At 40.5% G+C, this 25,643-nt stretch overlaps 1 protein-coding gene across 8 annotated transcripts in view; it reads left to right on the forward strand.

The window, feature by feature from the left end:
- The first annotated feature begins 213 nt into the window (after positions 1 to 213).
- Positions 214 to 25,643, forward strand: part of INTS6L (integrator complex subunit 6 like) — a 60,914-nt gene continuing 35,484 nt past the window's right edge. For 2 of the 8 annotated variants that reach the window (XM_032264064.1, XM_032264065.1), the window contains exons 1-3: positions 232 to 716; positions 853 to 930; positions 25,301 to 25,450. In XM_032264064.1, the coding sequence (XP_032119955.1) occupies positions 606 to 716; positions 853 to 930; positions 25,301 to 25,450 (339 nt within the window). In that variant the 5' untranslated portion in view covers positions 232 to 605. Of the gene's footprint in view, positions 717 to 852; positions 931 to 25,300; positions 25,466 to 25,643 lie in introns of all 8 variants that reach the window. The other 6 variants (XM_032264060.1, XM_032264062.1, XM_032264061.1 and 3 more) reach the window with 4 other exon arrangements.

Here is a 25,643-nt window from a genome sequence, read left to right on the forward strand (position 1 = left end):
AAATCCATCTAAACCACCCGAACTAATTATTCGAACTGTTTCCAAGTATTTTAAAGGAAAATCCTAGCGAGGGTCCTTAATACTTCCCCTTACTCTCTGCCTGGGTTCAAACTTCAACTCCCAGCGTTCGCCCAAGTCCCTCCCCCAGTCCTGTCATCTAATGAATATGCAAATAACACATAATTGGCAGCCAATGGCATGGATTCTGGTCACATGGTACCGATGGTAGGTGAGCAGACAGAAGTTGTCAGTGAACAGAGACGGCGCTCAGTCTGGGGCCAGCGCTCTAGTGAGCGCGGACGGATGCTTAGGCAGTAGTCCTGGCAGCGGCGGCGGCGGCAGTAGTGGTGGCAGCAGAAGAGAGGAAGGGGGAGGGCCCCGAGGGCTACACACGCTCACACTTTCAAGTTCCCTTGGAGGGAGAGGAGGTGGGGCTGCAGAAAGAGGAGGCCAGGAGCGGTCCCATCCGTCCCGTCCCGTCTCCCCCTCTTCCTCTTGCTCCTTGCCCCCTGACTCTGCGAGAGTTGAGGGTTCGGGTGGCCGTACGTGGCAGTGAAGCAAGAGGGCCAGGAGAGTGGGAAGCGGAGGCAGGGGTGCGGGGGAAGATGCCCATCCTGCTGTTCCTCGTAGACACGTCCGCCTCTATGAACCAGCGCACTGACCTGGGCACCTCCTATTTAGACATTGCCAAAGGCGCTGTGGAGTTATTCTTGAAGGTAAAGGGAGGGGAGGGGAGAAATGGGAAAGCTCCCGAGGGATTTCGGGGTGTGGATTGAGGTGCTTCTGTAACGTTTGTATCGCCCTCCCCCCTCCTTTCCTACGCGACCCCCTCCGTCATCCCTCGCCCCGCAGCTGCGCGCCCGGGACCCGGCCAGCCGTGGAGACAGGTACATGCTGGTCACCTACGATGAACCCCCGTACTGTATCAAGGTAAAGGGGCACGGGTGGGGGGACAGGCGGGAAGCGGGAGCAAGTCGGCGGGGGCTGCTTACACCCCTGCCCCCGCCTGAGACGGTCCTGCGTCGCCCGGCGGGGCGGGCGGCGGGGGGGCGCAGAGGGCGGGCGGAGTGGTGCCGTCGGCGGCTTCGGAGTAGCTGTCGCGCCTGGGGTCGGGGAGAGGGGACTGGCGACGAGCAGCCCCGGGGAGAAACCGCAGGAGGGCCGAGCTCGTGGCGCTACAACCGCAGCCGCCTAGGAACATGGCGGACATTTTGCTTTTGTATGAGCCTGCGAGAGGGAGACTGAGGGCGCTGCTGAGATGGAAAGGAGGGAGGGGAGGGAGGAGCGGGGAAGGAGGGCCCGAAACCCGGAGGGAGGCTGCGAGGCGGGCCCGCCCCTTCGAGGCGCACTGCGCCAGGCTGTGGTGGCGGCCGCTGCCCGGGGTCCGGGCGGAGCCTGCGACTCCGCCCCGAGGTCCTGCGGGCTGGGCGCGCGGGCTTTCCCGGAGCCTGGGCTCCTCCTCCGGCCCCTCCTTCCTGCCCCTCCTCGAGCTCTTCGCAGCTTCTCCTTCTCTCCCTCTTCCTCCCGCTCCCCTCCCCTTCCTGCTGAGAGCGTGGCAGAGCCAGCCGCCGGCCTTCAAAGACCAGACAACCGTCTTTGCACTCGATGGCCTCTCACCACCCCCGCCCAATCGGAAATCTGTCCGCGCCGCCAGCCTCCCCACCCCCAGACCCGGAGCAAGTCACTGCGTTTCTGCTCCGGAATTGGCCAGGTTCAGCCCCGCTCTCAGTTACCTTAGCTACTGTTACTGTTTCATTGGAAATTCCAGCGAAGCAACGACACGTAGGGGGACGTGCCGAGTGCGAACCCACAGGGGCAGAGCTTTTTGGGGACCCGCTCTACCTATTTATATCATAAATTAGGTTTGTGCTAGCCACGTAGGAATTTATCCAGGGGCAAGAAAGAAAGGAAGAGGAGGACTCAAATGTGAGCATTTATAATAGTCAAGTTCGATGATTTGATTCTGACCTACAGGAGAAAAGTAGGGAGGACAGCCTCTGTGGGGTAATTTATGTTCCTATGGTGAACAGATAAAGAACTGCTGCTTTGCCTGCAGTGGCCAGATAAAATAGAATTTAAACTGTTAAATCAACCTGCATAGGAGTCCTGCTTGCATATTGAAAATTTAAAAATATTTCTACAATCCTTGACGTCTTTTGTTAGGCTTTTTCTGTTTTCCTCAGAATAATCTTAATGGTGCTAGGGAGACGCAGTCTGATGTGTTGTGATCCGTTTCTGTAGAGTGAGGTGTTTTAATGACTGGAACCTAGCAAGCTGAATAGTCGGCCAAAGAGAGTGTTCCTTCAGGCAGAAAGAAACCAAAGAGAAACTAATTTTGTAACTCCGGTTAACAGTTTAATTAGTAGGTTCCCCTTAAAACTGCTTTGGTTTCGATGCTTTGTTTTCAGTTTGTTATTTTAGCCATTTAGAAAAATTGAGTAGACATATTTCAAAATGCTGTAAGCTTTTTTTAAATGTCTGTTTTCCCAAAAGGATGTGATTATTTTTTTTCCACATAGAAAAGCAGATGTTTAAACATCCTACGTCTGAATGTCTATACCCTTTGACTGCTAATACAGATAAGAATCCACCATTTGTAGTATGGATTTGAAGACATGCTCCTTAATTCGAAGTAATAAAAAACTACAAATCAGTCTGCCTTATTGGCCGGGTGCGGTGCTGTAATCCTATTACTTTGGGAAGCCGAGGTGGGCGGATTGCTTGAGCTGGAGAGTTCGAAACCAGCCTATGCAACATGGCGAAACCCCGTCTCTACTTAAAAAAAAAGTCAGCCAGGCGTGGTGACGAGCGCCTGTAATCTCACCTACGTGGGAGGCTGAGGCACTAGAATTGCTTGAACCTGGGAGGTGGAGGTTGCCGTGAACTGAGACTCTGCTGCACTCCAGCCTGGGCAACAAAGTGAAACTATGTCTCAGGAAAAAAAAAAAAAAGGAACAACTTATTTATCATGTTTCCATATGCCAAGAAGTATCGTTTAAAGATAGTTTTCCATCTATAAAACTTATTGAAACAGTATTTACAGAAACTTGGGAAAGGAAATAAACCTCATTCTTAACCATCATTACATCTTTTAGCCTAGCATTGTAATTACAGTGCACATATTACTTTGTATTCCGCTTTTTCCACCTATTTTTGTGCCATGAATTATTCCAGGTCGCCACATAGTCTTCATACTTAAAAATTTTAATGGCTGTGTAATTCATCCATGCTATTTTAAGGGCTCCAGATAGTTCTATAGAACAGACGGGAAAAGTTGGATTTTGTTTTTACTGGAAATTTCATCAGATAGCTCTTTTTATCCTGTCATTTTATATACTACATTTTTTTTTTCCTAAAGCAAAAAGCAAGTTTCCAAGTTGAGTTTGATGTTTTTTTTTTTCAATATGTAGGTCAGATATATGGGAAGATATGTTTTGTAATATGTTTAACTATTAGTCATTGGTTATCTTCTTAGTCTATCTTCCAAAGTTTTTCATTGTACTCTTAGATGATAACTACATGTCCTAGGAAAAGGTTAATGATCTTAATGATGTTCTTGTCATTTTGTTCTCTATACCTGAATTATTAATAATATGCCATATTTTGGTAGCATTCTCTTTTTCTGAGTCTCTTTTCAATCACTCTCCTGCCAGCCTGCCTCCAACCCTCTCAGCATGTGGTAACTATTTGTTCTTTTGCTTTTAGGATCTAACCAGCTTGGAAGTCTGAAATTTTAGAACATCTGGTGATTTTTTTTTTTCTTAAAATTTAGTCTAGTCTTTCACTTGCTAATAGCTGGGAGCCATAAATGTCTCTTTTCTGTCACACTGATTATCAAATAGGTCTCTCTTTGATTGTCAGCAGGCATCTTAGTTACTACTTAAAAACTTCACTCTCATTAGGAGCCTGAGGTCTTTTCAGCAAAGTGATGTTGGCTAGGATTTTATTGGTAGCTTATTCTTTTGCAGAATGTGAGTATATATATATATTTTTTTTTTCTCTAAGGTTAAAGGCCATTGTTTCTCCTTTCTCACAGTAACTGCTTACTTCTGGGTCTTGGTTGTCTCCAAGTCTAAACATTGTAAAATGAACTTTATTTTCTACTGGAAGGTTTGGTCCTGTTGGTGTTTATAACAGGCATGAGTTGTGCATTTGGTTGGAAGATTTTTTCTTAATAGGCATGTAACTCTTCCCAGTATATCCACTTACAAGCTCTGACTATAAATCTTGTGAAAAGTTACTGTGACTGGAATTTTTCACTAATGTATACTGTTGAATATGTGAATATAGTATTTCACCAGACTTTGGAACTTTTTACCGCATATCCCTTACTATATAGCTGTGTGTTCTTTTAAAATTAGCCATATCTGTTACTTGCAGTCCAGGTTTGCATGGATGGAATAAAGTTTGACTTGAGTACCATATAAAAAGTATATGAAATGCAAGCATTGTGTGCTACATCTGTTATGTTGCTTTCTAGACAAGTTTTATGCACAGTGTTACTAGTGTTTACCCTACCTTTATGCCGTGGTATCTTCAGCGTACACAGCTAGCATGAAACCCTGTTTAACATTTTAAAATGTCTAACGTATCCTTATAAAACTAACCTGTGGTTTTTTAAAGTGTTATGTTTTGGAATTTTTTTTTTTTTTTTTTTTGTATAATAGTTCTTATTAGTCTTGGCTGCGGTTCTGCTGTCTTGTATGTTTTGTTTTGCTATGAATCATTATTTCCTTTTATTCAGTGAATAGAAGACGTAGGCTTGTACTACTATCACTATGGAAGAAAGTAAACCATTAGAGTAGGGTATATACTAACAAAAGTATTCAAAATAGTTTTCTGTTAGAAGCTACTTTGTTAAAATTATTTATTTTTTGTTGAAGGAAATTATTTTTCTAAACATAAAATGGAGTCACTTTTCTAGAAATAGTTGAAACACATGTATAAAATACTGGCCAGAAGTTTTTTATAAATAGGAAAAGATAATGTTTCAAAGAAATATCCTAAATCTGTAATTTGAAAACATACATTTGAAAAACTAAAATTTTCCCTTGAGTGTTGCCTTTTCACATCCTGTAGCTAGTTTTACTTACTGGTGTTTGCATGCCTTTGCCAACGTGTATCAGAAAATAGCAACATTTCATCTTACAGATTTAGGAAGTAAATTTAAGCTTTTAAAATGATATGTGTTAGAGGCATTTTTTGGAATTTTAACTAAGACGTAACTTTTTCATATGCCCATGAATATATTTTATAGGCCTTATTTGCAAAAGGAGTGACTTTTAGGGGAGCCTTTCATTGTGGTTAAGAAGCTATGGAAAAGCTTAACGGTGAAATGGTAGCAACATGGCCTGTGAGAGCAATCTTAGACAATGAAAGATGCTTTTAAAATTCAAAATGCCATGCAGACAGTGCATTGACTTGTACGATGGATTGCTTCTCCCATGATCTTGCTTTCTTATCCACCTTGCTTTACTGGCCATTTGAGGCATGCAGCAATAATTATTTTGAAAGAAGAAAAGGGGAGAGTTAATGGTAGAAGACTAGATCTCTGGGCAATACAACCTTGAGACTAGGGATCAGGTGGAAGATGACTAGGGAAGATGACTGACAAAATTGTGGAGGCAGGCCTGTGTGTTCTGCATCCTCAACCTCTCTTGTATCCATTCATTCTTAATTGCTCCATGTTTCAACCTTCATCATTTCTCACTTGCAAGCAGCCACTCAATTGTTCTCCGTACTTCCAGTTCTGCTCTCCATTGATTCCTTCCCTGCATTGCCCTCAGATTGATCATTCTTTAAGTAAAATAAAGTCTTCCCCTATGAAAAAATCTTTCAGTGGCACTCCATTACATTTCCCAATAAAAGTAAATTTCTTGGCCTGGCCTCCAAGGCCCTTCATGATCTGGCCCCATCTAATCATGTCTCTGCCGTCTCTTCTCTTCTCACGGACCTGAGGCTTCAGCCACAATGAGAAAATAGGTCCTCCTCTCCAACATACTATGGCACTTTCTTCTGTGCCATTTGTAAATGTTGTTCCCTCTGCCTGGGACATATTGGTTGGCCTGACATACCTCAGGTCTTTATTCTATGTTCTCAAAAGTCATCTTGTCCCTCTGCCTTTTCCCTACTCCAAGCAGTATAACAACTCCCTCTGCGATCCTTTAACATGTTGTCCACACCTTAACTATATAGCATTTAGCATTTTATATGGTGACTATTAGTATTTATGTTGACTTCCCTAATGTGAGCTTTTTAAGGGCAAATATTTGAACTTCTAGGTATTTGTATCCCTAGTACCCAAGGGAGTGTTTAGATTTTAATAGGTACTCAACAAATGGAAAAAAGATTTCAAGCAATATTTAAGTGTCAAAGCTACTTATTCCCCTCATGTCTAAGCTTACCTCATTCCCAGTACTCTTCCCCAGAGAGTAATCACTATTAACAATTTGCTGTATTTAATGTTTATTGCCCCTAGCATTTTTATATAAGTTCAAGTTTATAATATGGTAGGATCTTAATGTATTTTTTACAAGATAAGTGTATATATTTCCCTTTTTTCCTTTTTTATCAAAGTATAATTTATATACAGTAAAATACATGAATTCTAATGATATGATGCATTTTTATATTTATACATTCATTGTAACCATCATCCCAGGCCAAGATATATAACATTTCCATCAACCAGGAAAATGCCTCTTGCATCTTTTTGCAATCCATCTCTCCCCGGCATGTAATTACTGATCTGACTTTTATTAGATCAGTTGTAGTGATATCATCAAAATGGCATTACCAAAAGACAAGTCTAACAGTGGATCGACATTACAGCAGTCTAGGCATTCATTTACCATATACTTCTTGAGCATCCCCTCTGCACCAGGCTCTGTTATAGGGGCCTAAGGTGAAACCAGAAAGACCTGGCCTAAGGAGGGACCAGAATAATAAAAGACATGGTCCTTGTCATTGAAGGTCTTGAGGATAGTCACTGGAAAAAGCTGACTAGAGGAGGTGGCTTAGGATATGGGAAACGTCAAGAGCAAATAACATTTAACCAAATGAATCTTAACCAAATACCTGGAGGCGAGGGAGGAGGATGTACAGGACTGAGAATCTGATGTGTCTCAAGACTATAACTAGTTAAGACCAGACCACAGAAAAGCTTTGAAACCTGCAAGCTAGAGTTTGTACATTTCTTCTGGGATGCAGAGCTCATAGGTGGAATCGAAGAGAAATAGGACAAAGCTTTTCTGTATGCTTGTTTGGTTATAATTACCTTTTAAGTGAGCTAAAGGGAAAGGAGAATAAAAGGCTAGGGAAACCCAGAGGTTGTAGTTGAAATTGCCTCGTTTTGTAATAGTGCTTGCTACTTGAGAGCTTTTGGCCTACAGTTGGGATTGGGGTGGGGGTGGGCACAGGAAAGGAAAGGGCAGATATTTTCCTTTTCAGTTTGCCTTTGCTTTGGGAAGGTAATTATGATTTAGAACACAGGGTTCTCAGTTTCACAGAATGAAAAAATATGGGAGCGGTTCCACATCTCAGGAAGAAATATGTTTTCTAGGGAAGGGCAGGATTGAAGGACCCTCCTTATGGGAGTGAGAAGGGCAGTGAAAAAAAGGAAACTGCACGTTTCATTTAAGTCCTTAAATGAAAAACTCTTTGTAAACATGGCCTCCTCCTAGTTCTCTTTTACCAAAAGAGTGCAAATGAGAGACCCAGGCAGTCCCTTTGTAACTGTGTATTGGGAGCTTGGAACACAGTATCTCCTGGATACAACGTTGGAAGTAGTGATTAGGTTCCCAGACCTTCCTCCCCAGGAAAGCCTTTTTAATCCTTAATGTCACTTAGCCATAGACCTATTGTGTTTATCATTGTTTCTAATGGGAAATGGGTTTGAGTTTCCAACTTGATTTGTTGAAAACGTATTCCTTCCCCCTTCTTCCTCACAACTTGGTGTGGACTATGGTTCCATGAGGGGTGGGGACGCAATAAGGGCTCCAGCAGAGAGGGTGAGGGGCTGAGGTGACGGTGGAGGTAGGCGTGGCTCTTCACATATGTCAATTATTCCTATTCATAGATTGGCTACATTTACACGGTTCAGTGCAGCATCCACTTAGCCGCGTATGGTTATTGAGCACTTGAAAGGTGTTTAGTCTGTCAGTGGGTGCTGCAACAGACAGTGTAAAATATAATATTTTGGATATATTAAGTAAATTATTAACCTAACTTGTTTCTTTTTATTTTTTTTAATGTGGTGACTTGAAAATTTAAAATCCCATGTTTGACTTTTACTATGTTTCTGTTAGACAGCAGTGTTTATCTATATTTCTTCTTAAGATATTTTATGATGTTCATATCCTAGGAATTGTTTCTGAAGGATGATCCTTTCTCTAGAAGTTCTGTTTAAAATGAACATCCCTCCCATAAAGGACTCATTTGTGCATGAAAGGTTATCATACAGTTTAGAGTTGATGGCTTGATAACCCTTGCCCGTGGGGCAAAATATGAAAGCATCCCATTCTTGTTTGTATTGAAAGCCAGTTTGGTTGCTTAGTCTTTTGGATGCAGTTGGTGATCCAACTGGTTGGGTTAGAAGTCTTTTCCTGGGCTAAGTATAGTGGAATATGTATGTGAACGAATGTAACTGCAGTAATTCAGAATTCTGTTTATAATATATGCTCAACAGTAGCACTAAATGTTTCATGCTTTCAGTGTTATTAGAAATATGTAACATGTCCCTTGTTAGATTTACATAGCTACTTTTCCCAAGAATTCTCAGGAACAGTTTTCTTTAGGAAGTGCAGGATAAAGAATAAATTCTCTAGTTTGGCATAGTGTAAAACTTAACAAAGGGAATTTGTATCACTGCTATTTTTGAAGGCTTTCTTGATGTTGCCCAGCAGAACCCTTGTCTTATATCATGGCAAGTCATCAATAGCATTAAAAGGAAGGAGAGGACTGGAGGGTTCCTAGGATTCTTATTTCTGACAGTCGTTAACTTTCTCAAAACTTAATCCTCCTAGTGGAGGTTACAGGAGTGATTGATTGTTATTTTTTTGGTAACTATAGTGGCTCCCATTTAAGGAATAAGCACCAATGTCTAATTCTGAGGCTGGGTGGATTTATAGATATGCTGATGAATAATGTCTGTAAGAGGTAGGACCATTTTATAGCCCTAGTTTTGGATCCTCGTAAATCCCATCTTATAGTCAAAGGTGTTATCTAGCTTATATAGCATATCCCTGTATTTCAGATATAATTTGACATATATCTGCTTCCTTGTAATAATGAACAATCTCAAAATGGTTTTCAAATAATAGCAGCTGACATTTATTGAGTAATGCTCATGTACAGGGCAATGTGCCAATGAATGTAAAATGTTTATTTAGTTTCTCTTCCTAGTCAGTCTGTGTACTGGTATTACTAGGTACTATTATTATCCTCATTTTATAGGTAAGGGAACCAGGCCCCAGAGAGGTTAATTACACAGCCAATAGTAACCCAAGTCTGTCTCTATTCCAGTCTATTCAGTCATTAACCGCTTCACTTTTCCTATCAACTGTGACAGACATTCTTTTTGATAACTTCTAATTGGTATTTTCTCATTATGATGCATGTCCTAGAGCCGTCATCTTTTAAACATAATTATCATGCTGTTATTTATAGCTGCTTTTAATGTAATAGTGCTTGGTATTGTAGCAAGCATTCAATGAATGAAAATTATTACTGCTAGTGCTATTATTTTTAATATTTCTCTGACTATTGCTAGGTGAATATTGTGGTGCATTTGTTTATATAACATTTTGGCCTTTGATATCCCACAGTTATGCCCCTACTAGTGATAGATGTAGAGTTGTTGAGACTCTCAGTTGATGGAGTATGAGATAGTTGAGGACTGGAGGATGTGAGCTGGGAGAGTAGGCTGAGTAGGCCCTATAGGAATAGTAGTAGGTTTGTAAAAGCAGCAGGGTAGTCGTTGGCTATCTATTAATAATAGCCACTAGAAACTGATATGCCTTCTTCACTTTACCAGTCTCCTGATAAATGCTTTTCTTATGGCGAAAAGAAAGATATTCAGTGTACTCCACAGTAGTCATTTGTCTTTTCTAATCCACATCCTCTGGTGAAGGTAGACATGGTTTTTTAAAAGGCCTGGATTACCATTATGCCTTTGCAGAGTTTTGTGTATCAGCCTGAGCTTTATCTGCTGGTGTGGTCCTCATTTCAACCACTTCTCCCATTCTCCTCAAGCCACACCCCTGTCATAGCCAGATCATTGTTTTTTCTTCCTCCTGGGTTAGAAGGAAAGATGGCCTAGGGTAGAAGAGTGGATTTTAGAGAAGAAATAGAGATGTCAGTCAGTGGGGTCTTAACCAGAGAAACATTGCATGAAGACTTTTGATGTGCCAGATGTTTATAGAAAAAGTAGAATTCTATATCTTAAGCCATTTTCCCCTGGTTATACTACTCTTTAATGCCAGCTGCTCGTTCATTATCTATATCCTGCCCTGTAGCTCAGATAGTTCGGTGAACTTCGTACCAGGAGCCAAACGCAGGATTTGAATGCAATTGAACAAAAGACTTGAAACACTTCTGTTTGTGCAACTGAAAAATGGTACTATTAAGAAGAGTAAATATGATGTATTAAGGTCCTAAGATTTACTGTTGAGCTACTTGAGCAAAGTTACTAATATTTATACTGTTCGTCCTTGACTACATTTGAAACTAACTACCTCTCCCTTCCAGAAACTTATCACTTCCTTTAATCTGTTGCTCCATCCCCTCTCTGATAATTCTTTCTCTGTCTTCCAAAGTCTTTCCCTTGCTGAGTGTATCCTGCTTCATTCATGGTTCCAAATATTCCAGCGCACACTGATGCTTCACCGTCTTCATCTTCTCACTCAGGCATCTCAACTGACTGCAGGACATCTCCACACATCTCCACCATCTATCCTGGTATCAACACACAGTCAGGCCTCCTCTGTCATTATTCAGCTTTGTTTCTGTTTGTTTGTTTGTTTGTTTGTTTGTTTTGCATTCCATCTTCTCTGGCCTATCTGCCATCCCTTTGAAATTTCTCTTACATGTGTTCCTTTGACTCAATTTCTGCTGCCATCACTTTAATCTAGGTCTCATGTTTTTATGCTTTGACCACTGTACCAACCTTCTAACTGGACTCCCAGGTGCCTCCTAAATTCCCATCTCCACTCACATCAACTGCTAAGTTTCTAAAAATGTTGATTTTATCATATCACCCTCCCCAACAGCCTTCAGTCTCTCCATGCCTATGAGGTCAAGTCTAAATTCCCCAGCCCGCCATTCTGAGATCTCTAGGATCTGTTCCACGTGTTGGTATAAACTTATTTCCCACAGAAGCCCTGCACTGTCTCTTCTACCCTCTGAGTGTATCTCCCCATTCCTGATGCCAGATCTTAGAACATCAGTTAACCAAAGGAAGAAGAGATACAGAGCTAGGAGAGCTGAAGGCCTGGGGGAGGAGAGGAAGTGAACTGAAAGCATTCCATTAAGGGTGTCACTTAAGGGTGAGGACATGACAGAGCATGCTTTAAAATGCTATTATAATGATGAGAAGTTGCAGAAGGAAGTGGGGCTGGGAGCTGGAGTATGACCTTTAGTGTTTGATTACCCTGAACTCTAGACCAAGATGGTTTGATTTAAATTGGCCTGAAGTTGCCTGGAGGCACTGCAGCTTAATCAGAAGGGCCAGTCCCTCTTGGAATTTTTGTCTTTGCCAAAGACAGCACACATAACTAGACAGTGGACAATACGATGACAGGGAGAATATCTAGCCTTTAATATAGCCATGACATTGAAAAGTGGAGACCCCTTCTGTTTTATTTCCTGAAGGAGGATTTGACAATATGTAGAGCAAATCTCTCCACTTTTCTTAATAGCTTACACAGGTATATAGACATTGTAAACTGCATTTCATAGTGATGCCTTTGAGTTGTATGTTAGAGGTAGATTTAGGCTATTTCTAGGTACTTTTATAAAATCAGATTTTTAAAAGTAGACATAGTACATCCTGTCTAGATTACACCATCCACTGTCATGTAATATGGCAAACTGTGTCATTGTCTGTTCAGTAGCTCTGTCAAGAGTGCTGTACTGGAAGGCAAGAGATCCGTGTTCTTAGCCTGAATCTGTTACTAATTACACACATGACCCCGGCCAATTCACTTAACCTTTTATGGTGTCAGTTTCCTCATCTGTTAAATGAAGGGATTAGACTAGATTATTTCCAGGGCTCCTTCCGAAAAAGTACAGGAGAGAGTTGTATAACTGAAAGGCAGGAAGTGGAATAATTGAGGCTTGGAATTCAGAGTGACTTAAAAATTACTTTAGGCAAGACATGGTGGCTCACACCTGTAATCCCAGCACTTTGGGAGGCTGAGGTGGGAGGACCTCTTGAGCCTAGGAATTTGAGACCAACCTGGGAAACATGTATCTACAAAAAATATTTTAAAAAATATTAGCCTGGCATAGTGGCACATGCCTGCAATCTCAGCTACTCAGGAGGCTCAGGTGAGAAGATCACTTGAGCCCAGGAGTACAAGACTGCAGTGAGCTATGATCACCCCACTGCACTCCAGCCTGGGCCACAGAGCAAGATCCTGTCTCAAAAAAAAAAAAAAAAAAAAAAAAAAACTTTTAATTTTAGAAAACAGGTCCTGGATATGTTTAATGTGCTATATCACACACTTAGTGGTTACATTGGTAAATGTCTCTCCATCTTATTGATTCTGTTTGCTGCGACCAATTTAATAATGTTTATGACAGAGTCCTATCAATAGTTACTTTGGAAGTGTGAAAGTGAGGGTTTGGTGAACAGACAAACTGACTTTGTATTTTGTTGGGATGTTAGACAATGAATGCATGGTACTTTTACCAGATAAAAAGTAGCTCATAACAATTTTTTTGAAATAATTTACTTTTTTCATCAACTTTTATTTAGTTCTGGGGTACATGTGCAAGATGTGCAGGTTTGTTGCAGAGGTAAACATGTGCCCTGGTGGTTTGCTGCATAGATCATCCCCTCACCTAGGTGTTAAGCCCAGCCTCCATTAGCTATTCTTCCTGACGTTCTCCCTTCTCCCAGCCTCCTCCACAGACCCCAGTGTGTGTTATTCCCCTCATGTGTCCATGTGTTCTCATTGAAGAATTTTTCCTAAAAAAATTAGTCCTGGGGAAAGAGATGCTGTGTAATCTTCAGAAAGTAATACATGGCCATTCGGCTATCTCATATGTGCAATACTTTCTGCAATGCTTATGTGGCTTAGTCTCATTCCTGTCCATGTATGTTTTTTCCAAGACCAAAATTTTTTATTATTTTGTGTATTTGTCCATAAAATGACCCAAAATGTAACCAACTGAATGTGTGATTTTCACAATAGCAGTTTTTTTTTTTCTTCTGATAGTAAGTATTAGTTGCTAGCTGCAGTTGAAGTAGTCTGAGACTGGGAAAGGAAACTTGTCACATTTACATATGACCAAGTTTAGTAAGTTCTAAAATGTTTCTGCTTCAGTAGCAGTGCAATTGACTTTTGGAGGGAGGAGAAAAGCTTCTAAAATTATTGGTTTCTACGTGTTACTGTCCACTGGTGAAGGTCAGATTTCTTTTGATCTTATCATGTTTTCCAGTAAACTTTGAGAAGTATGCTGCTTCACGATTTTATCCTAATTCCCTGGGGTAAGAATTGAAAACATAAATGTGTTTTGCAAATTTTCCAAATCGTTATGATTGTTTTTATGCCTAGAAACCTCATACTAGGTATTACTCTAAAGAGATCAGTAACACAAAATGGTAAACTATATGTCAGTGGAATCAAACTGTGAATCATTTTTTTATCCAATTTTGTTAAATGATGTGATCATGCAAGTCTTTAACTGTCTGCTGAAGATCAGTGCAGCAGGCCACAGACTGTTAAATACCTTTCTGCAATATATTGGGAGAGGTCAATTCCTTAAGAACTTTGTTAAAAAGCAGAAGACTCAAGTAAGATAGATTTGTTTTATGTTGTCTTGGCTGGTAGTATCTCCTGAAGCATATGGAGGAAAATTGGTAGATCGAATCACAGAATGATAGCATTCAGAGTTCTCAGGGAGAGAACTGATTTTATCAGATCAAATGGACTTTGCACATTTTGGCAAGTTCAAGACACTAAGAAAAGCCCTTGCAGAAGCAACTTTTACAAAACAGAATCCAAGAGAACTGGTTATTATTATTATTTAAAGATAGGGTCTTGTTCCGTCACCCAGGCTGGTGTGTAGTGGCGTGATCATAGTTCACTGCAGCCTCAAACTCCTGGGCTCAAGCAATTGCCACTTGGGACTACAAACACATGCCACTATCGTTGGCTAATCTGTATGTTAATTTTTTGTAGACAGAGGGGTCTCACTATGTTGCCCAGGCTGATCTTAAACTCCTGGACTCAAGTGATCTTCACTCCTCAGCCTCCCAAGTGTTAGGATTACAGGTGTGAGCCACTGCACCCAGCCTGGGTATTCTTTAAAAAGTTATTTTAAAGCTACACTAGTACATTTAAAATACAGAACAGTAAAATACGTCCTTTGAGCGTTGAAGTATATTAGTACCTTGAGTCAAGTGAGAAAAGCACAAAAAAAGTGAAGTCAGACCAAATTGCTATCAGAGTATCAGGGAAAAAATTTTGTCAGGGTCAGAAAATATAAGCAAAAAGGAAGTTTTTAGAGGAGGTACAAGAAGGCAAACAGTTTCATTCTAATAATGATATAATGTATTTTTAGTGTATACTTCATAATTGTAACAACCTCCTTTATAAGTGTGCTAGCTGTAAATATCATTTTACAAAGCTATTTACAGTTTAAGGTGATTCAGCTGTCACAGTGTTCTGTTTCCTAAGAGAGCAAGTAAACCTTGTCTTTGTTATCAGAATTGGAGTCCATTTTAATTGTGAGGAGAAAATTCTTGAAGTTGAGAAGTTTTAACTTGCCCAAATATTCAGGGCAAAGACCAAGAGAAAAGTCATTTGTCTCCTCAGGAGACAGAGTTGATTGGAAAAGCAGGGCTTCTTATTTTTCATGTCATTCCATCTCACTGGTGAGTTTACCAATGTGGGAACAGTTTGTGATGACAAAGATGACAGAATGCTAAATTGAAGAAGAAAGTAAGTTGGTTGAAAAATACTTTTGGAATTGATTTATGCAAATTTTCTGGGTTGTTACAGAGCAAGTTTTCCCCAAACTTATGGAGAGCAGATGGAAAAAGGAAAATAGTTTATCTTTCAACAAGAGAAATGATGGCCCTGCTAAATTTAGACTCCTTGGCTTTAACTTGCGACATCTGGGAAAATACTCAAATCTGTTAATCATCTAGTTTGTATAACTACCTAGAAGATCCCAACGTCCGGGATAGACCTCTAACTTGGGCTTACGAATGGCGAATATTACCAGGCTGATTTAATTTCCTTTAATAAAAGATAAAAAGTTTTGTCAAGGAGAGGAAAGCAACATACATTGGCTTTCTGGAGGTCAGAAAGGTTTTTCATTCATTCATTGTGAAGGATTTCCTAACAAGCTAGAAAGATTTGAATTGGACTGCACTGCTCCTTAGGGGAATGTCCAGATAGATAGGCTGCGGGATGTATGTGCCTAAAACTGATCAGTGCAGTGGCTCAGAACCAAGTCAGGGGGACACAGCAAGTGGAGCCTCCCAGCAGCAAGTTCTGTCACTGCTGTGTGAAGGAGCCTAGCTTGTAAAAATTCATAATGTACAAGGATTCTTTTTGCTCTTTGGAAAAATTCACTGCTAGTCCCTTTAAATAGCTACCACTCTAGAGAATCTTAATCATTCAACTATTTTTGATTTATAAATAGTCAATTCACATACAGTTTGTAAGGGTTACTTTTCTTGTGGTAAGTTAGGTTACAGCTGCCCTAAATATCTCTATCGGTGACCTTGGCTGGGGAAATTAACAGCACGTTTATTAAACTTGTACATTATACTGTGTTATAACATTATAACATTTTCCAAATGTTAGCAAGGTTGCTAACATTTTGGAAAAGTAGATTGCAAGTGACCTTTAGAGATAGAACAGGAGTTTTCGGAAAGGCCTCTAACACCACTCCCACATCCCCTTTGAGGACAGTTGATCTGCTTTTATCTCTTTTACTTGTTTTTATTTCCTGGCAAGATTTAAATGGAGGAAAAGGCTTCTCTATTTAAAAAAAATAAAACTCAATGAAAATAAATGAATCAGAGAAATGGCCTGGCTAAAATGGGATGAAATTCAGGAAGGACAAGTACTGGGATACTGAGGTTTAGGGGAGCCGCTACATAACACGCCTTCCTTTCCCTCCTCCACTTGAAATCTATTGAGAAATAAGACACAGAAGCCAGCCAGAGTTCCAAATAACAGCTTTATTCCTGATCAAAACTAGACGATAGGCTATAGCCTAGATGTGTGTTCATGAAAGGCTTCCAAGTAGTTCACATATTGACAAACCTCCCCTATGAGTCTGTTGTAGGGGCCGGTTCTGCCCCTTAAGCACCACATGTCAGAAAACATACCAGAATATTCAAAAGAGCTTCAGCAACAGGCCCGCATAGAGCATGCCAGTTTCCTGTTTGCAAACCAACCAGTCAGATGAGAAGGTGGAAATGTGGGTGCAGAGGGTAATAGAAATATTGCTTTTAGGCTTTGCCCTTCTGAGGAGAAAAGTGCAAATTCTCTCCTTCCTGTGGTGATGTAAGTGGAGAATAAATAGCTAGTGGCTAATCAGATCTAGCTGGGACAAGAACCCAGGTCACACCGATAGATAAAAAGGCCTATGTTTTTCTGTTGGCATGAAAAGACATTTTCAGTTGACTATGAAAATTTAAACCTAGCCTGAATTAACATATTTACTGAGACAGGAGGTGTTCTCTTTCTGTAAGTCAGATTTACATAAGGGATTGTTACAGGGCATAGAATTATAAGATACATAAGTCCGATTTATATTAAAGGAACATATAGAATTATAGGATATAAAAAACTGCAAGAGTCCGTAGAGTTGGTTTTTCAGTGCTTTCATTCCTTGGGTGAGGAAATAGCTCCAGTAGAATCAAGTGACTTACTCTGGACCACTTGCCAAGCGAGTTAGTGACAGCTAGGAATAGACCAGGCCCTTCTAACTCCTAATGCACTGTTCTCCACACCTAATTGTTCTGTACTTAGATGTCAGATAAAGTAGGCTTAAATGAAAATGAAATTTGAAAATTTTATTAAACTTGTAAACTACTCTAACAAGACATATCTGTGAAGTAAATATAAGCTTACCATGAAGATAGTGCGGGTTCAATTACCAGACCACCACAATGAAATGAGTCACAAGAATTATTTACTTTCTCAGTTCATAGGAAAGTTATATTTACAGCATACTGTAGCCTATTAAATGTGCAATAGCATTATGCCTAAAAAACGATGTATACACCTTAATTTAAAATACTTTATTGCTTAAAAAAAGTTAATGATCACCTAAGCCTTCAGCCAGTCATAATCTTTTTGCTGGTGGAGGGTCTTTCTTTGACGTTGATGGCTGCTGAGCGATCAGGGTAGTTGTTGCTGAAAGATGGGTTGGCTGTGGCAATTTCTTAAAATAAGACAACTATGAACTTTGCCGCATTGGTGGACACTTCCCTTCATGAACGTTTTCTCTGTAGCATGCAGTGCTTTTCGATAAAATTTTATCCACAGTAGAACTTTCAAAATTGGAGTCCATCCTCTCAAACTCTGCCACTAATATATAAACTCAGTTTATATAATATTCTAAATTTATTGTTATCATTTCAACAATGTTCAAAACATCTTCACCATGAGTAGATTCCATCACAGGAAACCATTATCTTTGCTTATTCATAAGAAACAACTCAGTCATTAAAGTTTGATCATGAGATTGCAGCAATTCAGTCACATCCTTAGGCTTCACTTCTAATTCTAGTTCTCATGCTCTTTCTGCTAATTCTGCAGTTACTTCCTCCACTGGAGTTTTGAACCCCTTAAAGTCATCCATGAAGGCTGGAATCACCTTCTTTGAAACTCCTGCTGATGTTATTTTGACCTCCTCCCATGAATCACGAATGTTCTTAATGTCATCTAGAATGTTGAATCCTTCCCAGAAGGGTTTCAACTTTGCCCAGATGCATCACAGGAATCAGTATCTATGCAGCTATAGTTCTAGAAAATGTACTTCTTAATAGCCTTACAAAATGTGTTTTTTAAGTAATAAGACTTGAAAGTCAAAATGACTCCTTTACCCATGATCTACAGAATGGATGTTGTGTTAGCCTGCATGACAACAACACTGATCTCCTTGAATATCTACATCAGGGCTCTTGGGTGGCCAGGTGCGTTGTTGATGATCAATAGTATTTTGAAAGGAATATTTTTTCTGCGCATTAGGTCTCAAGAGTGGGCTTAACATATTCAGTAAGCCATGCTGTAAACAGATGTACTGTCATCCAGGCTTTGTTGTTCCATTGTGAAAGCACAGGCCGAGGAGATGTAGCATAATTCTTAAGGGATCTTGGATTTTCAGGGTGGCAAATGAACACTGGCTTCAGCTTAAAGTCACCAGCTGCATTAGCCCCTAACAAAAAGTCAGCCTGTCCTTTGAGGCTTTGAAGTCAGGCATTGACTTCTCCTTTCAAGTTATGAAAGTTCTAGATGGCATCTTCTTCCTGTAGAAGTCTGCTTCATCTACATTGAAAATCTGTTGTTTAATGTAGCCACCCTCGTCAGTGATCTTAGCTAGATCTTCTGGATAACTTGCTATAGCTTCTATATCAGCATCTGCTGCTTCACCTTGCACTTTTATGATATGGAAGTGGCTGCTGCTTCTAGCTTCAAAGTTTTCTTTTGCAGCTTCACCTCTCTCAGCCTTCATAGAGTTGAAGATTCATTTCATCAACTCTAGGAAGAGTTAGGGCCTTGCTCTGGATTAGGCTTTGGTTTAAGGAAATGTCGTAGCTGGTTTGATCTTCTATCCAGATCGCTAAAACTTTCTCCATATCAGCAATGTGGCTGTTTCTCTTCTTACTCCTGTGTTTCCTGAAGTAGCACTTTAAATTTTATTCAAGAGCTTCCTTTGTATTTACAATATGGTTAACTGTTTGGTGCAAGACGCCTATTAGCCTACCTATCTCAGCTTTCGCATGCCTTCCTCACTAAGTTTAATCATTTCTAGCTTTCGATTTAAAGTGAAAGAAGTGCAACTGTTCCTTTCATTCGAACACTTAAGAGGCCATTGTAGGGTTACTAACTGGCCGGATTTCAATATTGTTCTGTCTCAAGGAATAGTGAGGCCTGAGGGGAGGGAGAGAGACAGGGAACAGCCGGTCGGTGGAGCAGTTAAAACACATACAATAAGTTCACTGCCATCTTATATGGGTATGGTTCATGGTGCCCCAAAATAATTACAATAGTGACATCAAAGCTCACTGATCATAGATCACCATAAAAGATCATAATAATGAAAAAGTTAGAAAAATTGCAAAAATTACCAAAATGTAGCAGAAAAACACGAAGTGAGCACATGCTGTTGGAAAAATGGCACTGATAATATAGGGCTGCCACAAACCTCAAATTAAAAAAAAAAAGAAATGCAATTTCTGTGAGGCTCAATAAAGCAGAGCACAATAAAATGAGGTATGCCGATATACAGAATGTGTGCAAGAGTCTCTAGTTCAGTGGTTTAAATGGGTGGGCTCTGAAGTTTCGCTACCTGGATTCAAATCTTGGCTGTGCCATTTCACAGTTGTTTGGCTTGAACAAGTTGCTTCGCCTTCCCAAGCCTCAGTATCCTCATGTATAAAGTGGAGATAATAACAGCACCTACCCAGAGGGTGGTTATGAGGTTCATGTAAGAAGGATGTATATTATATGCTATGCTTAGTATACATGAGTTCCTAACATGTAAGCCCTGATAAATATTAGCTATCATTAGTGATCATCATGATCATTTTACCTCGGAGAGACTTAAAATTTGACCTGTGAAGAGAATAAACCCTTAGCTTAGAATTCTACCCATCCCAAGTTACTCCTTTGTCGTAAACCTCCATTCTTTAGGCTTCTTATAATCATCTTTTACTGTCTGTCCTTTAGCCCCTTGCTTTATCCTGTCCTATTTGTTTCACATGTTTCTCATTTAACTCTTTCATCTACATTCCCATCCTAATTCAGGTCTTGATTCTCCAGGTGTGGCTTATTATTCCAGCCTTCTAGCTGCTTCCTCCCACCACCTTTTTTTTTTTTTTTTTTTTTTTTTGAGACAGGACCTGGCTCTGTCACCCTCCTGCCTCAGCCTTCTGAGTAGCTGGGACCACATGTGTGCACCACCATGCCCAGCAATTTTTTTTTGTGTGTGCATTTTTTATAGAGATGGGGGGTCTTGTCATGTTGCCCAGGCTGGTCTCGAACTCCTGAGCTCAAGCAGTCCGCCGGCCTTGGACTCCCAAAGTGTTGGGATTACAGGCGTGAGCCCTTGTACCTGGCCTCAAGCCTCCTAGCTTCTTCTCACTACAGCTTCACTTTCCTCCAGGCTGTCCTGTATGTCACTGTCAGACTGATTTTCTTGTTTCCCCCTGCCTTGGACTCTGTAGTGTGTCTACTGTCTGCTGCTTTAAGGCCAAGCTCTCATACCTGACCTTCAGGTCCCTGAGGAGCATCAGTGTTCAATAGAAACTTAATGTCAGTCATATACATAATTTAAAATTTCCTAGTAGCCACATTAAAAAGGAAAAACAGGTAAAACTATACTAAAATATTTTATTTAACCTAAAATATCCAATACGTCATTTCAACGTGTAAGCAATATAAAAATAATGAGATTTTTGGCATTTTGTTGTTCTGCATCCTCGAAATGCCAAATGTATTCTATACTTACATCACATCTCCATCAGACTAGCCGCATTTCAAGTTCTCAACAACCACATGTAGCTAAAAGCTACTGTATCAGCTGTAGAATGTGACTCTCCACCACATAAACAAGACATACCTATGTTTCACTTCTTCCTTGTTTGTTAAAATAGGGGTGGTGATGCCATGCCTATTTTATAGGGTTGCCCTCAGCCAATGTGAAGTGTGAAAGTGCTTTGTAAGCAGTAAAGTTCTGGAAGAATGTACGGAAGTTATTATCAGGAGTGAAGGTTTTTTACTAACATAAGAATAGAATATCTTTGGAGTATAGTAATTTGAAAGAAAAAAACACATTAAGGAGGCAAATTAGCTGTCCTGACTTCATTTGTGAAAAAATATAAGCAATGAGTGGAGAGTGTAAAGGTATACTCACTATCTCTTTATAATTAACTGTTTGGAAGAAATTTGTCACATTAATAAGATTCTCTAAATACTTCAATAAATCTGTGGGCCTTATTTTCTTCAGCATGTTGAGCAATGGACATAGGGACATTTGGTATAGGGAGCTGGACCCCCGCCAAGGAGTTCATTGCTCTTGATAGTAAATGTAGCTCATATACTTTGTAGTACTAGGTAGGAATGGCATTATAAATTCCCATATCATCCAATTCATTGCAAAGAATAGCAATTAACCTAAAAACAGAATGTCAGAGATTTAGACATAGAAACTATTAATATTTGGGCTGAGTGTGGTGGCTCACACCTGTAACCACAGCACTTTGGGAAGCCAAGGCAAGCGGATCGTCTGAGCTCAGGAGTTTGAGACCACCCTGGGCAACATGGGGAAAACCCGAATCTACTAAAATACAGAAAGTCAGCCAGGCGTGGTGGCGCACTCCTGTAGTCCCAGCTACTCGGGAGGTTGAGGCACAAGAATTGCTTGAGCCTGGGAGGCAGAGATTGCAGTGAGCCGAGATCATGCCACTGCACTCCAACTTGGGCTACAGAGTGAGACTCCATCTCAGAAAAAAGAGAGAGAGAGAGAGATAAGTAAACTATTAATATTTGTAAAGTGCTTTCATTCCATATTCTAAAGGAAAATTTGAAGAGTAGTAATATTCTGACAGATTGATGAATAACACAACTAACAATCAGGACACATTATTTTAAATACTGATGAGTCATAAAGTGGTACCCAAATTTTATCCTAGCCCTTTACCAAATCAAATAGTCCACTAATTTTTCTTTAATTACACCTTGAACTACCACATGGCCCTTCAGGAGTTCAAATTTAATATATAACTATTGTTTCCAGTGTGGAAATAAGATTGCTAAATGAAGTAACTCCAAAAACAAGAATCAATTTTTATAGTGGCTTCAGGGTAAAGGATCCCCACCCACCATTTACAAGTTTGCCAAAGCCAAAAACTTCAACCTAATGCATGACCCTTTTTTATCTTACCTGCCCCTCTAATTAGCTACTAAATCCTTAGGACTCTACCTCTGAAATACTTCTTTAATCTGCAACCTCCTCTCCATCCCTACTGCCCTAACTCAGGCTTTCATCACTTTTCTCATAAGCTTTTTCAGCAGTCTCCAAACCAGTTTCCCTGCCTCAAGCTTCAGCCTCTCCTCCACCCAACAATTTATTCTCCAACTACCAGCAGAGATCTTATTAAAATACAGGTCTGATCATACCACTCCCTGGATTTAAAACCTTGAGTTCTTTCCAGGGCCAGCAGATAAAATCCAAACTGCTGAGCATGGTGTACAAAGCACTTATAGCCAGAGCCCAAATTATCTTTAATCAGCCTTACCTCCTGCCATGTGCCCAGAGCAATGATATTCAGATTACTGGTGGTTCTCCAGTGAGTCCTATCCTTTTATGAGATCTGTTCTCTTCCCTTGGACAGTCCCCTCTACCCCTCACATCAGTGAGTCTCATGATCTTTGCTTCATCCCATCAGGCTTTCTCAAATGTCCCATTTTCAGTGAGAAGCCTTCCCTCACCCTCTGGTCACTTGTTCTTCCAGTCTCCATAAGTGCATCTCTTATTCCTTTGTGGCAGGAACTCCTCAAGAGCTAATTCTTCTCTATCTCCCCAGCACGTAGCATTCTGCCAAGTATAGCATAGATAGTAAAAATCTGATGAATAAATACAAGAAAGGGCCAGGCGTGGTGGCTCACACCTGTAATACCAGCACTTTGGGAGGCCGAGGTGGGTAGAACACCTGAGGTCAGGAGTTTGAGACCAGCCTGGCCAACATGGTGAAACCCCGCCTCTACTAAAAATACAAAAATTAGCCAGCCATGGTGGCATGCGCCTGTAATTCCAGCTACTCTGCAGGCTGAGGCAGGAAAATTGCTTGAACCTGGGAGGCAGAGATTGCAGTGAGCCAAGATCGCACCATTGCACTCCAGCCTGGACGATAGAGTGTGATTCAGTCTCCAAAAATAATTAAAAATAAAAGAAAGAATTGATCCTATCCTCCACCCAAATGTATACCTCTCTCTTCTACCCCAAAGAAGAAATCTCATTTCCTAATTCAGTGTGATTTATAATTAACCACTGATAGTTCCAGATATTTGAAAAGATACTTTAAATCATAATGCATCCTTTTCACTAAAGTTTAGTTTGTCTAGTTCAATAAGACTTTCCTTGGGCCATAAAGTGTTATTCTCATCCCCTATATTCTCAGTACGAAAAGTCATATATACAATTTGGCCAAAGGAGCACTTGGAAAGCTTTTTTTTTGAGATGAAGTCTTGCTCTTGTTGCCCAGGCTAGAGTGCAGTGGTACGATCTCGACTCACTGCAACCTCTGCCTCCCGGGTTCAAGCGATTCTCCTGCCTCAGCCTCCTAAGCAGCTAGGACTACAGGCATGCACCACCACACTTGGCTATTGTTTTTTTATTTTTTATTTTTAGTAGAGATGGGATTTTACCATATCAGCCAGGCTGCTCTAGAACTCCTGACCTCGTGATCTGCCCGCTTTGGCCTCCCAAAGTGCTGAGATTACAGGTGTGAGCCACCGTGCCTGGCCCCTGGAGTGAATCTTAACCAAGATCACCTTGACCTTGTATGGGTATGCAGGTTGTGTTCTGTTTAACCCTAGGAGGCACCATCCTGACAGATTACGATATGAATGACTCTTTGCAAGTTGGTATTCTCAGCCTGACACAGTGTCCCTGCTTATCAGATCTTCCTCCAAGCCAACTGGTTTGCTCAAGGTCACACAGATATTTCATAACAGGGTCCATAGGCAATAACCTGCCCCCTTTCTTGCCTCTCAGTCATTCTACCAATCCAAATTGCTTTGGAAGACAATGAAACCAGAAAAGAGTGATATAGTTGCATGAGTAATGTACTATATGCCTTCAGCTAAATGTGAAATTCCAATGGTTTAGTTTATCTCAGTATCATTTGCTCTTGCTTTCTACCTCCAGCTGTACTGGCCTGTTTGGCGTAACTTCAGCATTCAGCATACACACTGCTGTTCTCCGGCTCACTGAGGCTCAAGTAGCTCTTCCACTCTGTGGCCAAGCTGTGCTGTCTGCTCTCTCCCTTGCTGGCCCATTCCCCTGTGACTTCCTGTTAGCTGCCACCTTCTTCTTTTAGCTTCTCTTCTCAGCATTTTTTGCTGTTTTGTTTTTATAGCCATTGCAGACCAGTCAGCATGATCCTTTCCTTCCTTCTATTCTACAAACCAATCAATCACAGCATGTTGGCTGTTGACCTTGGATCTTTGGTTCTTTGCTGCTGTTCATAGCTGCTGGGAGTGGCTAGGGGATGCTGCTTCTTTGCCAAAACTTTTCGTTTTTCTTTCTCCCCTTATTCTAGATCTTGAGCTTTCTGAATACTTGAAGATGCCAGAAGGGTTATATCCAAATAAGTGTGGCTGTTTTCCTATTATTCCCCCTTTACTATTGCTTAAAAATGAAAATACTGCTTGGGTGGAAGAATTTTGGTTAGAAGAATTAATGTAGCTCAAACACTCAATATAGCTAATTGTTTGTCTCTATCAAGGACAATGCATTTAAAAAATAACTACTCCTTCCTCTGCCCCTGACTCTCATCATCACTGCCATCAAGCTAGGGTAACAGGTGTGTTGGCAGGTTTGGTTGAGGCTGAACAGAGAACTGGACTTCTTGAGCCACAGTCCTTCAGCCACAATGGACGAAGTATTTTTTGCTTTAGTTCTTTGCTTTTGATTATTAAACCTAGCAGGTCTTTCCAAAACTGCATGCTTTAGTTATACCTGATCAGTGAAGATATAGAATAGAACTAGGTTAAGGAGCATTTAATTTCTTAGACTTGTGATACTTTCTGTTTAGTTGTTGTTTGCATTTTATATATTGTTCATTGTGTAATCAAGAAATTCTTTGTAAATGTTTGGTTTGCAGGTTGGTTGGAAGGAAAATCATGCAACATTCATGAGCGAACTAAAAAATCTTCAGGCTTCTGGACTGACTACTCTTGGTCAGGCTCTAAGATCCTCATTTGATTTGTTAAATCTCAATAGATTAATATCTGGAATAGACAATTATGGACAGGTAAAAAAAATTTGAGTGAGTACAGCTAATTTATTTTCGTGGCTTGGGGTAAGAATTTAAAATTGGGCATGGTTACTAAGTTTTTTGCTACTTTTCATAACCCCCCCCAAATTAGATTCATATTACCTTTTAAATATATACTTTAAAAAAATCCCTCTTTTTTGGTTCTCGTATATGGCTTGATAATAGAATA

Source organism: Sapajus apella, unplaced genomic scaffold, assembly GCF_009761245.1.
Source record: "Sapajus apella isolate SASKATOON/1434 unplaced genomic scaffold, GSC_monkey_1.0 scaffold141, whole genome shotgun sequence".
NCBI lineage: Eukaryota > Metazoa > Chordata > Mammalia > Primates > Cebidae > Sapajus > Sapajus apella.